The following is a 23334-nucleotide window of genomic DNA, read 5'->3' as shown; positions in this document are numbered from 1 at the left end:
CTGCAGGCAGCTCAGGCGCAGGGAGGTGACTGATGCAGCCTGCAGAGGGGTGGAGACTCACACAGAAACCTCAGCATCAGCAGCAGCTCTCAACTCAGGGATACTTGGCAATTCTTTTCTTTTCTTCCCCCTCCCCGCTTTTTTTTTGAGACAGGGTCTCGCTCTGTTGCCCAGGCTGGAGTACAGCGGCATGAACACTGTAGCTTCAACCACCTGGGCTCAAGTGATCTTTCCGCTTCAGCCTCCCAAGGAGCTGGAACCACATGCATGCACCACCATGCTCGTCTAATTCTTTGTAAAGATGAGGTCTTGACACATTGCTCAGGCTTGTTTTGAACTACTGGGCTCAAGTGATCTGTCCACCTCAGCCTCCCAAAGTGCTGGCATTACAGGCGTGAACCACTGTGCCTTGCTAATTTTTGTATTTTCTGTAGAAAGAGTTTTGCCGTATTGCCCAGCCTGATCTCAAACTCCTGAGCTCAAGAGATCCACCTGCCTCAGTCTCCCAAAGTATTGGGATTACAGGCATGAGTCACTGCGCCCAGCCAGCAATTCTTTTCTTTACCTCCAAATGTCATTATTATGTTGCCCTTGCAGTACACGGCAAATTTTTCTGTCTTCCCCACTTCTGTTCCTCTTAGCTTCTTAGATAGTCTTTGCCTTCCATGTGAACACCTTTTTCTGTCCTCCATTCTACCCCATCTCTCCATAGTGCCACCCACTGCTCTCCTTTTCCTGTTTACCCCAAAGAAACAATGTCTGCTGACAATCGCCAGGGCTGATTCCATGAGCATCCTTGGTTCCCCTCCTCCGACCTGCCCTGGGGCCTTGCTTCCCTGAGTATGAGGGGAACAATCAATCTCTCCCACTCAGCTGGCAGCGTCTCCTTAGCCTGCATGTCTTGACCTTAGAAATTACTTCCTTAACCCACCTCTCCCTTACTACCCACATTTCTCAAAAGAATATTTTTTTACTTGTCCTATTTTATTTACTCATTTATTTTTTCTTCCACGCATTTTGGCTTTGACCCCTTCTGCAACTTTGAAAATAAGTGTCTGGGCCGGGCGTGGTGGCTCATGCCTATAATCCTAGCACTTGGGAGGCCGAGGCAGGCGGATTACCTGAAGTCAAGAGTTCAATACCAGCCTGGCCAACATGGTGAAACCCCGTCTTTACTAGAAATACAAAAAATTAGCCAGGTGCAGTGGTGTGTGCCTATAATCCCAGCTACTCGGGAGGCTGAGGCAGAAGAATCGCTTGAACCCGGGAGGTGGAGGTTGCAGTGAGCTGAGATCGCACCACTGTACTCCGGCCTGGGCGACAGCACGAGACTCCGTCTCAAAAAAAAAAAAAAAAGAAAAGAAAATGAGTGTCTGCAGTGCCCCTAAGGCTCAATAATCATCAAATTCAGTGGAGCCCTCTCGGGTCTCATTCACCCAGACCACCCATTCTGCAGCATCTGACATACTGTTGTGCCCCTGCCCACCTTGGCATTGGTAAAGCTGCACTCATCTGTTTCTCTGCCCTCTGCTGCCCCCGCCACTGCTTGCTCTTCTTTCTTCCTAACCCATAAATGTAGTCTTTTGCCGGGGGCAGGGGGCAGGTATAATGCATTCTCTTACTTTTTCTCTATCTGCTCTCCCTTAGTGATCACAACTATTTTTGGTTGCAACTAAAACTTCCAGGTTTTACCTCTCTTGAGTTCTAATCCTATATTTCAAATACATGCTGGATATCCCACCTAAATATGCTGACAAAACCTCAAAGAAATAAGATGTTCAAAATACATCATGTTTTCTCCTTTGTGCCAGGCTCTCCTTATCATTTCCGTATTCGTCCATGACATTACCTTCCTTCCCACTATCTCAGTGGAAAATTTAGCCTGAGGATCCTCCTTCTGGGCCCTACTTACTTCTTTATCATGACTACTGTGACTTCCCCAATGGCCTATCTTCCAGGACACCCTTCCTTGATCATGCTGTTGGTGTCTCTGCTTGCAGCAGTCCACTGGCATTGATGAGCTGCTTCTTCCCAGATGCTCATGGTCAAATCCTACCATTTGTCAATGCTCAGCTCTCATACCACCTCCTCAACAAGGCCTTCTTTGACCCACTTCCTTTCAGCTCTACATGAAATATTCTCTTCCTTTTCTAAATCCCCATGGCACCCGGCACCTTCTGTTTTGCAACAAATTTTCCATTATCACTTTTCATTACCTGCGCATAGCTGGTATTCAATGAGTATTTGGGGAATATATGGATGCTGCTTGTATTTCAAGGTTTTCCTGGTAAGTATTTAGGAGAGAGGGTATGGAGAACAAAAGATGCTGAAGATATCACCCCTCAAATAACAGGAGGAAATTTGGATAAGAGTTTTAGGTATTCAATCAGAAATTTCTGGATTTTTTTGAGTACGCTTCTCATTCATAAAGGACCCACTTCCCAAACATGTGGGCTCTGGAGTTGGGATGCCAGTTTCACATCCCAGCTCTGCCACTTCCCACAGGCATATCAGTCATGTCCTCTCTGTTGCGAGGTTAAATGTAAATTGCTTAGGATAGTGCCTAGTATAAAGTTAGTGCTCAATAAATGTTAGCTGCTATCATGATTACTATATTATTATCAAATAGAATATGCTTCCAAGGAATTTGGGGCTTAATGATGGAAGCAAACCTATAAATAGTAATTAAAATTTAGTAAGTGCTGTAATAGGGGAACTCTGGGGGTCTAGATGAGGGAAAGCCCATCTAGTGGTGATACCTGAGCTAAGTATGAAAGGCTAAGTGGGAAGTCGCCAGACTTGGGGGTGAAGCAGGGACTGTGGAAAGACTTTTCAGGCAGAGGGAGCATCATGTGCAGTGGCATGGAGGTCTGAAAAACCATGGCACTGCTGGAGAAGAGGAGAAGCACAGGTGAAGAGCTTGGCATATTTGGAGTCGAGGATAGGAGAGAACCCTTTAGTGTTACAGGTTTATTGATGACCTCCAGCCCTACTGGAACACCAAAGGTGATCCTTACTGAAACAGAGAAGGGAGGACCCTTAATCATGCCACACACAGGTGTGAGCCATGCAGGAGAAACCACACTGGGTCAGACCTGCATTTTGGTCAGACCTATATTCTACTGTCACCTGCGATTTGAGAGAACATGACATAAAGGGCCATGGCTGCTATCTGCCTGCCTTCTTTGTCCAAATCCTTTAGGATCTACTTTTATCTTGTGTCAGTATCTTTTGCAGGTAACAAGTTCCAAAAGATTATCATCTGTGATGTGAAGCAGTTCCTCTTATTTGCCCAAAAATTACCTCATTTAAGCTATCCAGGGACTCATGCCCTTATATAATCAACTAACCCAATGCCAGCCAAGTAACTAATCCTTAAGTCTGGATGGTCCTGAACTCTAGGGAGTCCACTTTGATGGCCTCTAAACCTTGATGGGACCATGACTATACTGATGTCACCTCTAGTCTCAGGACCAACCACCATCTCTCTGCCTTGATTCTTGCAGAAGATCCAAAACCTAGTGTCTGCCTGCTGAGCTCATGCTGTCAAGGGGTTTTTTCTTTCTTTCTTTTTTTTTTTTTTTTTTGTTTGAGACAGGATCTCGTCATATTGCCCAAGCTGGTCTCAAACTCCTGAGTTTAAGCAATCCACCCGCCTCGGCCTCCCAAAGTGCTGGGATTACAGGCATGAGCCACCGTGCCTGGCCTCAGGCTGTTTTCTAAAGTCCAATTTCCTCTTTGCTCCTCTACCACTTCTTTTGGTGTTTCTGTCTTTTCATTTTCTACAGATTTTTGTTTGTTTTATTCTCTTCTTTCTTATATCACTCCTCTGCTTCATACCACTGTCAACTCAGGATTTCTCGGGTTTGTTGCTGGTTCTGCCCAATAATTAACTGTCTAATATGTGCTATCTGTTTCATTATTAACAATTCTGGTTTCCTTTCTCTGTGCCTCAGCTTCCTTGATAAGAAGCAGCAGTTCTCCACTCTTGGGGGAAAGGGTTTCAGTTTTTTTTGGGACAAGAGTCTTGCTCTGTCCCCCAGGCTGGAGTGCAACGGCATGATCTCAGCTCACTGCAACCTCTGCCTCCCAGGTTCAAGTGATTCTTGTGTCTCAGCCACCTGAGCAGCTGGGATTATAGGCGTGCGCCACCACGCCCTGCTAATTTTTTTTTGTTTGTTTGTTTTTTGTAGAGACAGGGTTTCACCATGTTGACCAGGCTGGTCTCGAACTCCCGGCCTCAAGTGATCTGCCTGCCTTGGCATCCCAAAGTGCTGGGATTACAGGTGTGAGCCACCGCACCCGGCTGGATTTCAATATTTGTTAGCCCTATAAGAAAACTGTCTTTCACCTCCTCCAACAGGGAAAGGGAGACAGAGAAATCTGAGGAATGCTGATACCAGAGAAAGTCCTCCAGGGAACAGAGGCAGATGGAGGGCTGCTTGGTCACAACATAGTCTCGACCATTCTGACACACGGATGACTTGCGTAGCCGCAGAAACTGTTCTTTGTAGCCCAAAATGCAGCCATCTTCATAATCTTCAGGGTCTGTGGAGTGTGCCAGCCATATGGTATAGTCCTTCTCTTCACCTAAAGGAGAGACACACTGTTCAGGAAAGTACACAGCACAGAACCCACCCACGGGAGGCAGCTGCCAGGCTATAGGAAGAACAAGGAGAGGGAAAGTGAGAATGTCTGACTCAACCTATTCCTTCATTTTGGAATTGCAAACAAAAAGTTACACTAGTCTAGAGCCTACTAGCAATCGCATTTCCTCATGCCAAAAGAGTATTCCTTCCCTCTCAACATCCATCTGAGGATTAGGAAAAACCCTATTTGTTTTGAAGTGGGAAGCTGGATAGAAAATCTCTCAAGTTCCTTCTAAACTAAGAGGCTGCTGTGTGTGTCTTGCACACCTACGCCCTCAGTCAGTAGGAGCTGTTAGAGGTAAGCAACCAGATATTCTCCACTCAGGACCAGGGAGCTCTTTGTTTAGGACAAGATACTAATTAGCCAAGAGCACAGGTTCAATTTCACCATGTGTTCATTGGCTTAAGGCAGAAGGGAAAACATTCTCTTCCTAGACTTCTAGCTCAGTTGACCGGCTCTCAAATGCAGATTGCTGATAAACCTAGTTTCTGGCTTAGTATGTCGTATCATCTACTGGAAAAATGACTCAAAGGCTGTGACCTAAAGACAGTGGATTAGGTTTTATCCTTTGGGATATGAAGACCAGCATACAGCCTGCTAAAGAGCAGGTGCTTAACAAATCTTTTAATGACATTACACTTTAGGGGTAACTGGGAACTGCCTGCTGAGGGGAGAACTCCCAAGCCAGCTTCTGTACAGTCTACTGAATGGATTTAGATGACAGCGACCCTCAGGCATTAAATCTATTTGAACGTCTTATGGAAAAGTGAGGTCCAAACCAAGGGTCTGCTCCTTCAGGAGTCACTAAATCAACACGCTGAGGAAATGAGCCCATGACAGTCTCAAAGGACCAAATTCAACTGAAGTGTCTAGAAACGTTAAGTCTTTTATTGTATTATGCCAACACTTAACTACAGGTCATCCTTTTTCCAGTGTTTTTCTTTATCCCCCTTCTTCTTTTTTTTTTGAGACAGAGTCTTGCTCTTGTCGCCCAGGCTGGAGTGCAATGGCATGATCTTGGCTCATTGCAACCTCTTCCTCTCGGGTTCAAATGATTCTCCTGCCTCAATCTCCCAACTAGCTGGGACCCGCCACCTTACAGGCACCCGCCACCTTACCTGGCTAATTTTTCTATTTTTAGTAGAGATGGAGTTTCGCTCTGTTGGCCAGGCTGGTTTCGAACTCCTGACCTCGTGATCTGCCTATCTTGGCCTCCCAAAGTGCTAGGATTACAGGCATGAGCCACCGCGCCTGGCCATTCCCCTTATTTCTTAGTATAATGCCAGCACCTTTGTTTGGCAGTGAGGTTAGGGTTTGCTTGTGACACTTCGGAGACACTGTGCAATGAACATTGTGAATCCTTTTCTGAAGCTATTTTCTGGGCCGTTAATATTGCTTAATGTTGAAATGATAATATTTTGGATATATTAAGTTTATTTTATGAATATCACCTTTCTTTTTACTTTTATATTATAGCTGACAGAATAATTTAAATGACATATGTGGCCCTCATATTTCTCCTGGACAGTGCTAGCACCAAGGAGGAGGCTGTTTTTCTGATGCCATTCCATTACTTAATCACCCACACAGAACATCTGTCAATCCTCTTTCATATGCATATGCATCTGCTGATTCCAGCTAAAAGAAATTAAACCATATTGATTATTTAGGAAAATGGACTTGCAAGTTTCTGGTAGAAAAGGTCAAAGGAGACACTCACAGTTCCTTTCAAGGATATCTTTAAAATCAATGGTGTAGGAGACCCACTGGCTGGTCAGGAAAGATTCTGTGAAGCCCCAAATGCTGATATTCATGGACCTAGCTCCAGGTTCTGAAGCTAGGCCAGTGAAATAGATGGGGTCCCTGGTGAACGTGTAGGTTTGCCAGCATTGACCTTCGTCTGTGGAGAACCTGAAACCACAATTACAGAAAGATCATGACAGAGGATCAATGTGTACTGGGAATTCAGAAAACCACTCTGGCTTTTTGATCCCAAACCAGACAAAACCCCTTACATTTAGGTGGTGGCTTATTGGCTGACAATTATTTTAACTTTTTTTTTTTTTTTTTTTTTCTGAGATGGAGTCTCGCTCTGTCACCAGGCTGGAGTCTCGCTCTGTCACCGGGCTGGAGTGCAGTGGCGCGATCTCGACTCACTGCAACCTCTGCCTCTTGGGTTCAAGTGATTCTCATGCCTCAGCCTCCTGAGTAGCTGGGATTACAGGAACGTGCCACCACACCAGCTAATTTTTGTATTTTTAGTAGAAATGGAGTTTCACATGTTGGGCAGGCTGGTCTTGAACTCCTGACCTCAGGTAATCTTCCCACCTTGGCCTCCCAAAGTGCTGGGATTATAGGCGTGAGCCACCGCACCCAGCCAACTATTTTAACTTTTAACGTCTGTAGTTAACAGGATAAGGAAGAGATTTGTTCAGAGAGAATATGAAAGTAAATACCTTTACAGAAATTATTTCAAAGGAAAGACAGGAGAGTGACCCAGGTAAGAACTGGCTTTTAAATTAATAAATTTAAGGCTGGCTGTGGTGGCTCACGCCTGTAATCCCAGAATTTTGGGAGGCTGAGGCAGGTGAATCACCTGAGGTCAGGAGTTCGAGACCAGCCTGACCAACACAACGAAACCCCGTCTCTACCAAAACACAAAAAACAAAGCAAAACAAAAAACCACAAAAATTAGCTGGGTGTGGTGGTGCATGCCTGTAATCTCAGCTGCTCAGGTGACTGAGACGTAAGAATCATTTGAACCTGGGAGGCAGAGGTTGCAGTGGGCCAAGATTACACCATTGCACTCCAGCCTGGGTGACAAGAGCAAAACTCCGTCTCAATAAATAAATAACAATCAAATTATTTTATAAGAACTTACACTTCTTTTTTTTTTTTTTTTGGGACGGGATCTCACTCTGTCACCCAGGCTGGAGTGCAGTGGTACGATCTCAGCTCATTGTGGCCTCGACCTCCTCAGGTGATCCTCCCACCTCGGCCTCCCAAGTAGCTGGAACCAAAGGTGTGCACCACCACGCCCAGCTAATTTTTCTTTTTTTTTTTTTGTGGAGACAGGGTTTTGTCACATTGCCCAGGCTGGTCTTGAACTCCTGGGCTCAAGCAATCCACCCACCTTGGCCTCTCAAAGTGCTGGGATTACAGGTGTGTGCCTCTGCACCCAGCTCAGAACTTATACTTAAGAAGTCATTTTCAATCTAGAGTGCTTGAACGCTTCCATAATAATTTTGTAGACAGAAAGAATATATATATATATACACACATATACACACATATATATACACATATACACACATATATATACACATATATATACATATATATACACATATATATACATATATATACACATATATATACACACACACACATATATATATACACACACATATATATATATATGGTTTTTTTTTTGATTGAAATAATATTAGAGACAAGGGACAAGGTCTCCCTATGTTGCCCAGGCTGGTCTTGAACTCCTGGCCTCAAGCGATCCTCCTGCTTTGGCCTCCCAAAACGCTGGGATTACAGGCATGAGCCACTGCGCCCAACCCAGAAAGAATGTTTTTAAGAAGTGACAAATATGTTAGCTAGAGGCAGTCAGAAGAAAAAACAATGCCATTTAATCTGAGTTGCCAATGAAAAGCAATCCTTTCTAGAATCTTATCTATAGTTCTGTCAAATGCAAAAATTTGAATTATGGTCTGTAACATCCCCCCAATAAACTGAAGAACATTCCCCCAGTTGCCCTCTATGCAGACAGTGTGTGTGAGATGAGTTCATGCATACTTAATCACATTGATAGGACGGCTGCTGTGCTCAATGGCCACAATGATGCCTCCAGAATCCAGGATGGTGTAATAGTGGGGTCCTTCCAGCATCTTTGTCCAGGAGTAACCCCCATCATCTGAGATGTACACATCTGGAACCATCACTGAGATGGCATCCCCCACGCTACCTGCAATATAATCCACCATCTCATTAGCACAAATAGGCAATGAAACAGAGAGCATTTACTCCAGAGAGAATAATGTTGAATGAATTTATTCTGATTATTTCCCATCAAGCCTCTTTTAGTAGGAAAGAAAACCACCAAAAACTTCGGAGAATTTGTGTTGCTCTCTCTGATAAAAGTTGATGAAAAACCCAAAGTGTTGTTATAATGTAAGAAATTCTACCAAAGGAATGTAAAAGCATCCACACTGTTTCTTCTCAGAGCATTCAAAGCCTGCGGCTGAGTTTCAGTGTGCTCAGCCACTGTTCCAGTTGGAGGTGGTGAGTGGGAGGTTCCTTACCATGAGCAATGACAATGCCTACGGCATTCGGCTCTGAGAGTGGGGCCATTGGAACATTCAGTTTCTGGGAGATGCTGTAGGAAGCATGAATATGAAGGCTGCACTGTGAAAAGAAACAAAAGCGTAGATTAGAACCAAAGATAAAGATACAATTTCTTTAATCATTTCACAAAGCCCTTCCAATAAAGCTTTAAGTTAACCCAGACCTAGGTAAAAGTACTATCTTAACTATTTATTTACTATTTAGGTGTATAGTTCAGTAGTGTTAAGTATATTCACATTGTTGTACAACCACGTCTCTAAACTTTTTCATCTTATAAAATTCAATCACCAATTAAGCAACTGTTACCTACTTCTTCCTCCTCCCAGCTCCTGGAAACTACCATTTTACTTTGTGTTTTCTATGATTTTTACCATATTACTTTGTGTTGGCTATTCTAGGTAGCTCATAGAAGTAGAATCACATAATATTTGTCATTTTGTGTCTGACTTATTTCACTTGGCATAATGTCCTCAAGGCTCATCCATGTTGTATTAATAGCATATGTCAGAATTTCCTCCCTTTTAAAGGCTAAATATTATTTAAGTGTGTGTGTGTATCTGTATCCACACACACCCCACACTTTATTTACTCATTTATCTGTCAATAGACACAAGTTGCTTCTACCTTTTGGCTATCATGAATAATGTTGCTATGTACATGGTTGTACAAATATCTTTTTGAGAACCTGCTTTCAACTCTTTTGGATGTATAATCCAGAAGTGGAATTGCTGGATATGATAATCCTATTTTTAATTTTTTTTAGGAACTACTACGCTGTTTTCTGTAGCAGCTGCACCATTTTACATTTTCACCAAAAGTGCACCAGGGCTCCAATTTCTCCATATCCTTGCCAACACTTTTTAAAATAGTAGCGACCCTAATCTGTGTGAGGAGATACCTCATTGTGGTTTTGACTTGCATTTTCCTAATGATTAGTGATGCTGAGCCTCTTTTTATATGCTTGTTAGTCACTTCTATATTGTTTTTGGAGAAATGTCTATACAAGTTCTTTGCCTATTTTTTATTCAGGCTATTTGTTTGTTGTTGAGTTGTAGCTCAGTGGCATACTCTTGATTCTGAAATGTACTACAATATCTGGAAGCAAATATTTCCTCATGGGTAACCTGTCTCCATTTATTTTATTTTTGCATTACATCAAAGCCTCTGAACAATGTTTAAAGGCTGACTCTACACAAATAAACTTGATAAGCACCTGATATACTTCAGACACCGTACAAGATGTGATGGTGGTTCGAAATAAGATCCAGTCTTGTCTTTAAAAAACTTAAAGGCTCCAGGTCCACTCTCACAGACCCAGCCAAGTGGACCCCTGCATCAGGCCAGCCCCTGCAGGCTCAGGGTAGGGCCCACCCCTGCACCAGGCTGGCTCCTGCAGATCTACTTACCGGGCTCCAGGTGTTTCACCTGAAGACCCACTTAAAAGGTCCACCCTAGTGGATTCCACTGCCAGGCCTGCCGCAGAGGACCCAGCCTCCAAGCTACCCCCAAAGACCAAGGCACCAGGCCCACCTACCTGCAGAACCTGTCAGTTGCCCCCCCAAGAATCTCTGGATGAGCTACCTGGTAAGGGCTTCCCCTGCTGAAGCCATCTGTAAAGGCCTATGTGTGTAAGAGGACACATAGGCTGAAAGTAGAGATAAAAAAAAAGATATTCCACACAAATGGTAGCCAAAAGAGAGCAGGGGTGGCTATATTTATTTATTTATTTTTGAGACGGAGTCTCGCTCTGCCACCCAGGCTGGAGTGCAGTGGTGCCATCTCAGCTCACTGCAAGCTCCGCCTCCTGGGTTCATGCCATTCTCCTGCCTCAGCCTCCCAAGTAGCTGGGACTACAGGCGCCTGCCACCACACCCGGCTAATTTTTTGTATTTTTAGTAGAGACAGGGTTTCACCATGTTAGCGAGGACGGTCTTGATTTCCTGACCTCGTGATCCGCCCGCCTTGGTCTCCCAAAGAGCTGGGATTACAGGCGTGAGCCACCATGTCCAGCCGGGGGTGGCTATATTTATATCAGACAAAATAGACTTTAAGTAAAAAACTATCACAAGGGATAAAGAAAGTTACCACACAATGATAAAGGTGTCAATTCATCAAGAGCATATAACATTGGTAAATATAAATGCACTCAACATTAGAGCACCTAAATGTATAAAGCAAACATTAACAGAACTGAAGAAAGAGGTAGATGACAATACAATAATAGTAAGGGACTTCAATACTTACTTTCAATGATAGATAGATCATCCAGACAGAAAACCAGTAAGGAAAGAGCAAACTTGAACAACACCATACAAATGGACCTAACAGACATATACAGAACATTCTATCCAATAGCAGCAGAATATACATTCAAGTGCACAGAGAATATTCTCCAGGATAGTGCATATGTTAGGCCACAAAACAAGCCTTAACAAATGTAAGACTGAAATCACCTCAAGTATCCTTTCTTTTTTTTTTTGAGACGGAGTCTCACTCTGTCACCTGGGCTGGAGTGCAGTGGCGTGATCTTGGCTCACTGCAAGCTCCGCCTCCCGGGTTCAAACAATTATCTGCCTCAGCCTCCTGAGTAGCTGGGATTAAGGGCACCCGCTGCCACGCCCAGCTATTTTTTTTTTTGTATTTTTAGTAGAGACCAAGTTGGCCAGGCTGGTCTTGAACTCCTGACCTCGTGATCCACCCACCTCAGCCTCCCAAAGTGCTAGGATTATAGGCGTGAGCCACTGCGCCTGGCCTCAAGTTCTTTTCAACTACAACATTATGAAACTAGAATCAGTAAAGGGAGGAAAATTGGAAAATTCACATGAATGTGGAAATTGAACAACATATTCTTGAACAACCAATGAGTCAAAGGGAAATTTAAAAAAATCTTGAGACAAATGAAAAGGGAAACACAACATATTAAAACTTAAGGGATGCAGCAAAAGCAGTTCTAAGAAGAAAGTTTATGGTGATAAATGTCTACATTAAGAAAAAAGAAAAATCTCAAAAATCTTAACTTTATACCTCAAGGAACTAGAAAAAGAACAAACTAAGCCCAAAGTTAGCAGAAGGGAGGAAATAATAACAGAGCAGAAATAACTGAAATAGCAGTTAGAAAAATAACAGGAAAGATCAATGAAACTTAGAGTTGTTTTTTTTTGACAAGATAAAAAAGTGACAAACTTTTAATTAGAATAAGGAAAAAAGAGAAGACTCAAGTAAAATCAGAAATGTAAGAGGAGACATTACAACTTATACTACAGAAAAAACAAAGGATCCTAAGAGACTACTATGAACAATTATACATCAACAAATTGGATAATCTAGAAAAAAATGGATGAATTTCTAGACATATACAGCTTACCAAGACTGTATCATGAAGAAGAAATAGAAAATCTGAACATACTAATATGAGTAAGGAGGCTCAATCAGTAATCAAAAACCTCCCAACAAGAAAAGCCTAGGACGTGATGGATTCAATGGTGAATTCTAGCAAACTTTCTTCAAAGAAGAATTAAGACCGATCCTTCTCAAACTCTTCCAAAAATTGAAGAGAATGGAACACTTCCAAACTCATTTTATAAGGGTGGTATTACCCTGCTACCAAAACCAGACAAGGACACTAGAAGAAAACAAAATTACAGGTCAATATCTCTGATGAACATAGATGCAAAAATTCTCAACAAAATACTAACAAACTGAATTCAACAGCATATTAAACAGATTATATACCATGATCAAGTAGGATCTATCTGTGGAATGCAAGGATGGTTCAACATATGCAAATCAATAAATGAGATATGCCACATTAATAGAATGAAGGATAGAAATCATATCATCTTGATAAATCCAGAAAAAGCACTTAACAAATTTCAACACCCATTCATGATAAAAACTCTCAATAAATTAGGTATAAAAGGGATATACCTCAACATAATAAACCCATTCATGATAAAAACTCTCAATAAATTAGGTATAAAAGGGATATACCTCAACATAATAAAGGCTATATGTGACAAGCCCACAGCTAACATCATACTCAAACAGTCAAAAGCTAAACCTTTTCCTCTAAGATCAGGAATAAGACAAAGATGACCATTCTCACCACTTCTGTTCATTATAGTAATGGAAGTCCTAGCTGGAGCAATTAAGTAAGAAAAAGAAATAAAAACAAAAAGCATCCAAACCAGAAAGAAAGAGGTAAAATTGTCTGTCTGAAGGTGACATGAGCTTATATATAAAAATCCTTAATCTTTAAAGACTCCACCAAAAATGTTAAAACTAATAAATTCAAAAAAGTTGCAGAATATAAAATCAACATATAAAAATACAATATACACTAACAACAAACTATCCAAAAAAGAAATCAAGAAAATTTCATCTACAATAGTACAAGAAAAAAACTTAAAAAAAAAAAAACAAAAAACTTAGGGATAAATTTAACCAAGGAGGTGAAAGACTAAAAACTACAAAACATTGATGAAAGAAATTGAAGATGACAAAAAAAAAAAAAAAAAAAAAGGAAATATATCCTATGTTCCTGGATTGGAATAATTAATATTGTTAAAATGTCCATACTACCCAAAGTGATCTACAGATTAAATGTAATGCCTATTATTTTAACTGTCTTTTTTTACTATTATATGGTTATAAATAACCCTCTTTCTGTGACAACACAGAACAATCCAAACACATTAATTAATTCATCAGATGTTTACTGAGTACCTGCTATATTTCAGGCACTGTTTTAGGTACTTAAGGTACATCAAGAACAAAACAACCAGTTGTGGTGGCTCACATCTGTAATCCCAGCTGAGAGGCTGAGGTGGTAGGATCACTTGAGGCCAGGAGTTCAAGACTAGCTTGGGCAACATGGTGAAACCCCATCTCTACCAAAAAGTACCAAAATTAGACAGGTGTGGTGGTACACACCTAGCTACTTGGGAGGTGGGAGGATTGTGTGAGCCCAGGAATTTGAGGCTGCAGTGACCTATGATTATTCCCCTGGACCCCACTCAGGGTGACAGAGTAAGACTTTGCCTCTTAAAAAAAAATTCCAATGGTATTTTTCACAGAAATAGAAAAAATCCTAAAATTTATATGGAACCACAAAAGACCCTGAATAACCAAAGTAATTGCAAGCAAAAAGAACAAAGCTGGGGGTATCATGCTACCTAATTTCAAAATATATTATTGAGCTATAGTAATCAAAACAGCATGGTACTGGCGTTAAAAACAAATAGACCAATGGAACAGAATAGAGAGCACAGAAATAAATCTATGCATTTATTGTCAACTTAACTTTGACAAGGGTGTCAAGAACACACAATGTGAAAAAGACAGCCTCTTAAATAAACGGTGCTGGGAAAACTGAATATCTATATGCAGAAGAATAAATTTCAACCCTTCTTTTTTTTGAGACGGAGTCTTGCTCTGTCGCCAGGCTGGAGTGCAATGGTGCGGTCTTGGCTTACTGCAACCTCCGCCTCCCAGGTTCAAGCAATTCTCCTGCCTCAGTCTCCCAAGTAGCTGGGACTACAGGTGCACATCACCATACCCAGCTAATTTTTGTATTTTTGGTAGAGACGGGATTTCACCATGCTGGCCAGGATGGTCTCGATCTCCTGACCTCGTGATCCACCCTCCTTGGCCTCCCAAAGTGCTGGGATTACAGATGTGAGCCACCACACCTGGCCTCAATCCTTATTTCATGTCATGTACAAAAATCAACTCAAAATGGATTAGAGACATAAATGTAAGACTTGAAACTGTAAAACTACTAGAAGGAAATATAGGGGAAAAAGCTTCTTGACATTCATCTGGGCAATGGCTTTTTGGATACGACCCTAAAAGCACAGGCAACAAAAAACAAAAACAGACAAATCAGATTGTATCAAACTAAAAAGCTTCTGCAAAGCAAAGGAAACCACCAAAAGAGAGAAGACAGACAATACACAGAATGGGAGAAAATACTTGCAAACCATACATCTTACAAGGGGTTAATATCCAAACAAATCAGTAGCAAGAAAACAAATAATCCAACTAAAAAATGGGCAAAGGACCTGAACAGCCATTTATCAAAAGAAGACATATAAATGGCCAACAGGTATACGAAAAAATGCCCAACATCACTAATCATGAGGGAAATACAAATAAAAACCACAATGAGATATTATCTCACCCAAGTTAGAATGGCTATTATCAAAGAGATAAAAGGTAAGTATTGGCAAGGACATGGAAAAAAGGGAACCCTGTACACTGTTGGTGGGAATGTAAACTGGTACAGCCATTATGCAATACCGTAAGAAATTTTCCTAGAAAATGAATAACAGCAGGGCCGAGCATGGTGGCTCATGCCTGCAATCCCAGTACTTTGGGAGGCAGAGGCGGGTGGATCACGAGGTCAGGAGTTCGAGACCAGCCTGGCCAATATGGTGAAACCCCGTCACTACTAAAGACACAAAAAATTAGCCGGGCGTGGTGGCACATGCCTGTAATCTCAGTTACTTGGGAGGCTGAGGCAGGAGAATCACCTGAACCCGGGAGGCGGAGGTTGAAATGAGCCAAGATCGTGCTATTGTACTCCAGCCTTGGTGACGGGGCAAGACTGTGTCTTTAAAAAAAAGAAAAAAAAAGAAAATGAAGGACAGAACTACCAGCAATCCCATTTCTGGGTTCATATTCAAGAGAAATGAAATTGGTATGTCCAAAAGATATCTGTGCTCCCATGTCCACTGCAGTATTATTCACAATAGCCAAGCTACAGAATCAACCTAAGCGTCTACAGATGGATGAATGGACAAAGAAAATGGAATATTATTCAGCCTTAAAAAAGAAGGAAATCCTGTCATCTGTTGAAAACATGGTGAACCTGGGAGGCATTATGTTAAGTAAAATAAGCCCAGCACAGAAAGACAAATACTGCATGATCTCATTTATAAGTGGAATGTAAAAATGTCAAACTCACAGAAGCAGGGAGTAGAATGGTGGCTTTTGGGGCTTGGGTTATGGGGAGATGAAGGCCAAAGGGTACATAGTTTCAGTTATGCAGGATGAATAAGCTTTTGAGGGAAAATATACATGGTGACTACAGTCTAGAATACTGTATTGTTACTTGAAGTTTGCTAAGAGAATAGATCCTAAATGTTCTCACCACACACACAAAAGATAATTGTGAGGTGATGCATATGTTAGTTAGCTTGATTGTGATAATCATTTCACAATGTATATATATATCAAAACATCACAGTGTACATTGTAAATATACAATTTTTGTCAGTTATGCCTCCATAAAGCTGGGGGAAAATGTATTGTCAGAAACTAGTTGAGGTATACAGCCGAATGAACGTTAACGCTCTAAAAAGGGTTCAAAATGGCTAAAATGATAATAAATATTATATTATGTATATTTTACTACTATTTTTTAAAAAAGAAGAGGTTCAAGCAAACTATTAATGAAATGAAGAGGAATGATTAGCTCTAACTGGATGGTCACTGAGGGTGGTTAGAATTTCCACCAATCCTAGTCAACTGGGGTTGGGGGAGACAGGCCCAACTTCCTCCAGGAATAGTGTGGGTGTTCAGGGAATGGCAGGGGGTTACAAGGGGTGTGTCAGGGATAAGGTGAGCAATGACAATGAAAAGGCAGCAGAGGGCCCACCAGGAGAGAACCTTTACTCACCAGGTCAGGGACAGAGGCCATTCATCACAGGCCAAGAGAGCCACAACGAGCGCTGGGCAGGGAGAGGCATGGGGAGCCTGCAGGCAGCAAGGCAAACACAGAGGCCACTGAACCTGCCGGCTTAAGGTGAGGAAGGCAGTGGCTGGGCAGGGCCAAGGCAGACAGATGGGAAACTGGGGTCAGAAAGTCAGGTAGATGCAACAGTGCTTGCGAGTGTAAAGGAGGAGAGTGTGTTTGGGTGGTGTAGGAAGGCACACTTTCTCTCATCATTTGAGGCTCTTAAAACAAAACAGAAAACCCCACCTAGAAAAGCAAAGTGTATGTCAGTGATACAGACACTAAGGAGGGTTCGGGAACTACCGGTACTTCAGTTTCTGAAGGAACTCCAGCTGTCCCCCAAGCTCACATTCTGTGAGAGCCAGATAAAAAGCTTGTTTTTTTTCCCCCTTTTTTCCTTGCCTGCCAAGGCCTGTCACTCCAGGCTTTAGATCTCCTGGAGTGACACCTGCATAGTTCTGGTTCCCAAACTCTCTGCAAGGAGGGCTGCCTTGCGTCCCTGTGCACTAAGCAGGTCACCACCCACTGGCCATGGGAGCCTAGGCAGAGGGAAAGGAAGGCCAGATCCTCTTCCTCTTGTTTCCAATGAGCAAGGCTGTGCACTGCTTATGAATGGTGGAGCTGTGGCTTCTTGCAGAACCTCTAAAGTCTCCCAGCTGCCATGCTGACCCCTAACTAATCACCAGCCCCTCTGGCCATTGTTTTAATTCAGCAGTTTAGTGAACCACAAATTGTTAGCCCTCAGTTTTGTTCTTCTTTAAGAGACAAATAATCCATAGTATTTTGACCTTTCCTCAGTTCTTACTTCCGAAATTCTAAGTTAATTTCATTACTCTCATCTCCAAACTTTCCACCTTATGCTGAGGACCCTAATCAAGTATGAAACTTCATCATCCAAAAGGCTGGCACTGATCAGAGCACAATGGAAAGGCTGCTGTGCTCTGCACACATTAGAGTAAACAAACCTCATTCTTGTTTTTTGCTGTAGCATCACATTCACTGTTTTCAGGCTTCCTCAGGTGCGTCCACCTTCCTCCTTGGTCAAAAGTGATCATGGTCTGGATAGAATTATCTGAATGGGAAGAGAACATCATTAAGTCTGATACACTGGAAGTACCTAGGTTAGATTCACTTTATCACTGCATGACTCTCTCCTGAGACCGTATAGCACCTGGAGTCCGACAAGCTTGTAACACCTCACAAAACGGCTCATTGTTGGTAACGGAGCAGCACTTTAAATATGATATTTGAGACCAGGTGCAGTGGTTCATGCCTGTAATCCCAGCACTTTGGGAGGCCAAGGCAGGTGGATCACCTGAGGTCAGGAGTTTGAGACCAGCCTGGCCAACATGGTGAAACCCTGACTCTACCAAAAATACAAAAAATTAGCCGGGTGTGGTGGTGGGGGCCTGTAATCCCAGCTACTCGGGAGGCCGGGACAGGAGAATCACTTGAACCCGGGAGGTGGGGGCTGCAGGGGGTCAAGATCATGCCATTGCACTCTAGCCTGGGCAACAAGAGCAAAACTCTTGTCTCAAAAAAAAAAAAAAAGAGATATTTGAAGAAGGTGTCCCACCTGAACAGGACCCAATTAATTCCACAAATTATTTAGGACTGATACTCTTTGAAAAAAATACCTTTTAACTCCTTACCAACATGAACAGGCTGATGTCCATTCTCCTTCCCTGTTTGCTTGCCTGGGAAGTAAAATCTACCACAGGAAGGCATCCTAATCTTTATTCGGACAAGGCCATGACACTAGCCTTGTTTTAGGGACTCTTGAGATTCAGTAAGTGTGCAGAGTTCTGGATTAATAACTCTGAATTATTGTCTCTCCACTACTCCATATCCTATCTTTCTTGTACCTTTCTTTTTTCCCTCGTCTCTTCCCCATTCTTATTTTCAATGATATAAACTGTTGCAGGTTTTAAATTCAGAGATAATATCCTTTGAGTTTTCCTTTATTTTTATTTATTTATTTATTTATTTATTGAGACGGAGTTTCGCTCTTGTTGCCCAGGCTGGACTGCAATGGCACAATCTCAGCTCACTGCAACCTCTGCCTCCTGGGTTCAAGCAATTCTCCTGCCTCAACCTCTCGAGTAGATGGGATTACAGGCACCTGCCGCCTGGCTAATGTTTGGTATTTTTAGTAGAGACGGGGTTTCACCATGTTGGTCAGGCTGGTCTCCAACTTCTGACCTCAGGTGATTCACCCGCCTCAGCCTCCCGAAGTGCTGGGATTACAGGTGTGAGCCACTGTGCCTGGGCTCCTTTTCTAAGAAAAAGCAAACAAGGAAGCAAATGAAGGAAAATTCATTTACTCAAACATCTACTGAGTGCCTACTATGTGAAAACTCTTTTTTTTGAGACAGAGTCTTGTTCTATCACCCAGGCTGGAGCACAGTGGCACCATCTCGGCTCACTGCAACCTCTGCCTCCCAGGTTCAAGCGATTCTCCTGCCTCAGCCTCCTGAGTAGCTGGGACTACAGGTGCATGCCACCAGGTCTGGCTAATTTGTATTTTTAGTACAGACTGGGTTTCACCATATTGGCCAGGCTGTTCTCCAACTCCTGACCTCAAGTCATCCACTCACTTTGGTCTCCCAAAGTGCTAGGATTACACGCATGAGCCACCACACCCAGAGTGAAAACTTTTGTAAGCCTTTGGTAATGTATCAGTGAACTAAACAGACAAATATTGTGAAAAATACATTCCGGTAGGGCGAGACAAGCACTAGACATAGTAAATAAGTAAATTATGTAGTATGCTAGAAAATAAGTACTATGGAAAATACTTGCGCAGCTAAAGGTGGATTGATAGTGTGTGTGTGAGGAGGCGAGGGCAAACTGGAATTTAAAATAGGATAGTCAGAGAAGGTCTCATTCAAAAAGTAATACATGAGTACAGACATATCAGCCTTGCGGACATCTGGAGAAACAGAGGGAACTGTCGGTGCAAACTCTAATCTGTGCATGTGCATGTGTACCTGCTGTGTTAAGAACTGGCAGGTGGACAGTATGATGAGAGTAGGGCAGATGGAAAGAGAAGCGCTGGAGGTGAGTCAGGGAGGAAACCGGGAGCCATATCTCCAGGACCTTGTAGGCCACTGCCAGGACTTTACAAAATAAAAACAGCCCCTACCTCCTACCGAAAAATAAATATATAAATAAAATGACACTTTAAGAGTCTTTGTACTTGAGACTAATGTGTTTATTTGTATAACTGGGCCTAAGGAAAGGTGAGCTCTGTAGAGTCATTGAGTAGAACACAAGAAGAACCCTGGCTGGCTATTGCTATGCACCCTTATCAAGAAGAGCAGGAAGTGGGTCAAATTCAGGCTTATTCTCATAGGCTTACATCTCCCAATATAGAAGACTCATTTTATTACCTAAACAACATAGATTCAAAACATCTTTTTTTCTACTTGTTGTTGCTCTCCTCACTCCTAGTTCTATTTATCATAACTTATTTAAAATAGGGAGCCTGAATTTGCATGGGTTTGGTCTGTCCCTGCTGGACTGTCCTCCTGATCCCTCCTCCCCCGGCATCACCCAATGTCTCACCACCACCACCAGGCCAAACCCTCCTGTGACTCTCATACTTTTTTTTTTTTTTTGAGATGCAGTCTCACTCTGTTGCCCAGGCTGGAGTGCAGTGGCGTGGTCTTGGCTCACTGCAAGCTCTGCCTCCCGGGTTCACGCCATTCTCCTGCCTCAGTCTCCTGAGTAGCTGGGACTACAGGTGTCCACCACCACGCCCAGCTAATTTTTTGTATTTTTAGTAGAGACGGGGTTTCACCGTGTTAGCCAGGATGGTCTCGATCTCCTGACCTCATGATCCACCTGCCTCAGCCTCCCAAAGTGCTGGGATTACAGGCGTGAGCCACCACGCCCAGCGACTCTGATACTTTGCATGTGTACTTCCTTCAGCTGAAAATGCCCTTCCCTCCCCATTCCTGCCTATCATACTTGAGGCTCAGTCTTAAATGTTTTTCAAGTGTGTTCACTGTATGGTTTTGAGTGCAAGGCTGTTCAGCCGTTTATTTGTAGGCTCATTTGGCAAGTATTACTGAACATCTACTATGTGCAAAAATTGTCATAAGCACCAGAGGAGCATCAGTGAATACAACTTTAAAAATCACTGCCATCCATAGGACTCAATTAGAAGCTTCTTCAACGAAGATATTCACATGGCCAACGAGCATATAAAAAGTTGTTCAACATCTTTAGTCATTAGAGAAATGCAAATCAAAGCTATAAACGAGATACTATTTCACTCCCATTAGGAGTGCTGTTACAAAAATAAGAGAATATCATGTGTTTGCAGTGAAGTAGAGAAATTGGAATCCTTTTGTATTGCATGTAAAATGGTACAACCATGTGGAAAACCCATTGGTATTTCCTCCAAAAGAGAAACATGGAATTATCATGTGATCCTGCTATTTCACTCCTACATATATCCCCAAAGGAACTGAAAGCATTGACTTAAACAGTTACATGTATAACAATGTTCATGGCAGCATTCAGTATTCATAAGAGCTGAAAATGGAAACAGCCTAAGTGTCCATCAATGGAGGAATAAAAAACAGGCTGGGCATGGTGGCTCACGCCTGGAATCCCAGCACTTTGGGAGGCCAAGGCAGGCAGATCACCTGAGGTCAGGAGCTCGAGACCAACCTGGCCAACATGGTGAAACCCCATCTCTACTAAAAATACAAAAATTAGCTGGGTGTGGTGGCACACACCTGTAAACCCAGCTACTCAGGAGGCTGAGGCAGGAGAATCCCTTGAACTTGGGAGACCAAGGTTGCAGTGAGCTGAGATCACGCCACCGCACTCCAGTCTGGGCAACAGAGCGACTCCATCTCAAAAAAAAAAAAAAAAAAAAAAGAAAGAAAAAAAAAAGGTGCTATATTCAAACAAAGGAATATATTCTAGTCTTAAAAAGCAATAAGTGAAATTCTAAAACATGCTGCAATGTGGCTGAACTTTGAAACAATATGCAAAATGAAAGAAGCCAGACATACAACAACCAATAGTGTATGATTCTGCTTACATGAGCTACCTAGAATAGGCAAATTCACTGAGACATAAAATAGAATGTTGGTTACCAGAGCTGGGCGACTGGGTGGGGAATGAGGAGTGCTTGTGCACCTGGTGCAATTTCGATTTGGGATGATGAAAAAGCTCTGGAAATAGGGGTGATGGTTGTGCAACATTGTGACTGTGCTTAATGCTACTGAATTGTACCCTATACAATGTTAAAAACTGCAAATTTTGTTAGACATATTGCCACAATAAAAAAAAAAAGGAAACAAAAAAATGTACATGGGTAGGCTTGTTGGCTTGGCAAGCAACATTACTAGGGGACAGGTTCCCCGAAGCCTCAAATCCTACCACATGCAGCTGAAGGCACAGTACACCACTGCGATGCCGAGACTCACCTTCGGAGAGCACGCTTGTTATGTAGACGCCGCGGAGGGAGGTCACGTTGGTAAAGTCCGTCTCTCCGCCTGTGGTAGTGTAGAGATGTCTGTCCAAAGACTTGGAATAGACAATGCCTCGATCATCTGAGGTAAAGATTGTGCCAAACCCAGTGTCTGAAATAGGCAAACAAACAAAAATACTAAGTCTTGGGTGGAACCAAAGAGAAAAACAATAGTCTAACCACACACATGATTATCTGCCTGACCAAACACAGTAGCCAATTGTGTCTCTTCATGATGAAGACTCAGACCTGAGAATTAATCAAGGTTTGATACTCAAGATCTTTATGCCCATCTTTAATTCTAGTACCCAGCTTAGTGCCTGGAATATGGCAAATGCTGAGTTTGTTGAATAAATTAATCAGATGCTACAGAAAAACTCTTCCCAGATATATTTTGGTGGGAGAGGCCCTGTGTTTAGTTTACATATTTTTAAATCTTTACACTCTAGAACAATGCTTCTCAAACTATCTGTAGTGAAGGATCAATTTGTAAGATTTCCAATATGTCACAAACTGATGCTTTTGTAAAACATAATAAAAACTAATCATTAGAAAATGAAAAGGTAAACAAAATATATGCCCCTAAGTTTTTTTTTTTTTGAGATGGAGTCTCGCTCTGTTGCCCAGGCTGGAGTGCAGTGGCACGATCTCAGCTCACTGCAAGCTCCACCTCCCGGGTTCATGCCATTCTCCTGCCTCAGCCTCCTGAGTAGCTGGGACTATAGGTGCTCGCCACCACGGCCAGCTAATTTTTTGTATTTTTTGTAGTAGAGATGGGGTTTCACTGTGTTAGCCAGGACGGTCTCGATCTCCTGACCTCGTGATCTGCCCGCCTCAGCCTCCCAAAGTGCCAGGATTACAGGTGTGAGCCACTGCGCCCAGCCATAAACCCCTAATTTTTTGTCATTAGATCCAACAGACATAAAATTGCTTTGTCAAAAGGCTAGAAGAGTTTCCAAACTCTTGCTCTCAATTTCTGTACTTATCTGGTAACAGACAGTTTGCAAATCAGTACCAGTCTGCTGACCATTCTTTGAGCAGCTCTGCTCTAGAACACCTGAACATACACACAAGCTACCAAAACAAGTGGCATTTTTAA

At 42.5% G+C, this 23334-nt stretch overlaps 1 protein-coding gene across 6 annotated transcripts in view; it reads right to left on the bottom strand.

Moving 5' to 3' along the window:
* SORT1 (sortilin 1) overlaps window positions 1-23334 on the bottom strand; it is an 88238-nt gene that overhangs the window by 8952 nt on the left and 55952 nt on the right. For all 6 annotated transcript variants that reach the window (XM_054668498.2, NM_001427912.1, XM_054668503.2 and 3 more), the window contains exons 10-15: window positions 22192-22347; window positions 17710-17816; window positions 8964-9066; window positions 8458-8626; window positions 6371-6561; window positions 4401-4590 (exon numbers count right to left, since the gene is read on the bottom strand). In XM_054668498.2, the coding sequence (XP_054524473.1) occupies window positions 4401-4590; window positions 6371-6561; window positions 8458-8626; window positions 8964-9066; window positions 17710-17816; window positions 22192-22347 (916 nt within the window). The remainder of the gene's footprint in view (window positions 1-4400; window positions 4591-6370; window positions 6562-8457; window positions 8627-8963; window positions 9067-17709; window positions 17817-22191; window positions 22348-23334) is intronic.

The sequence above is a fragment of the Pan troglodytes genome, chromosome 1 (genome assembly GCF_028858775.2).
Source record: "Pan troglodytes isolate AG18354 chromosome 1, NHGRI_mPanTro3-v2.0_pri, whole genome shotgun sequence".
In the NCBI taxonomy this organism is placed as follows: Eukaryota; Metazoa; Chordata; class Mammalia; order Primates; family Hominidae; genus Pan; species Pan troglodytes.
The sequence above is the reverse complement of the archived record's forward strand: the minus strand, read 5'-3'. Positions and strand labels throughout refer to the sequence as shown.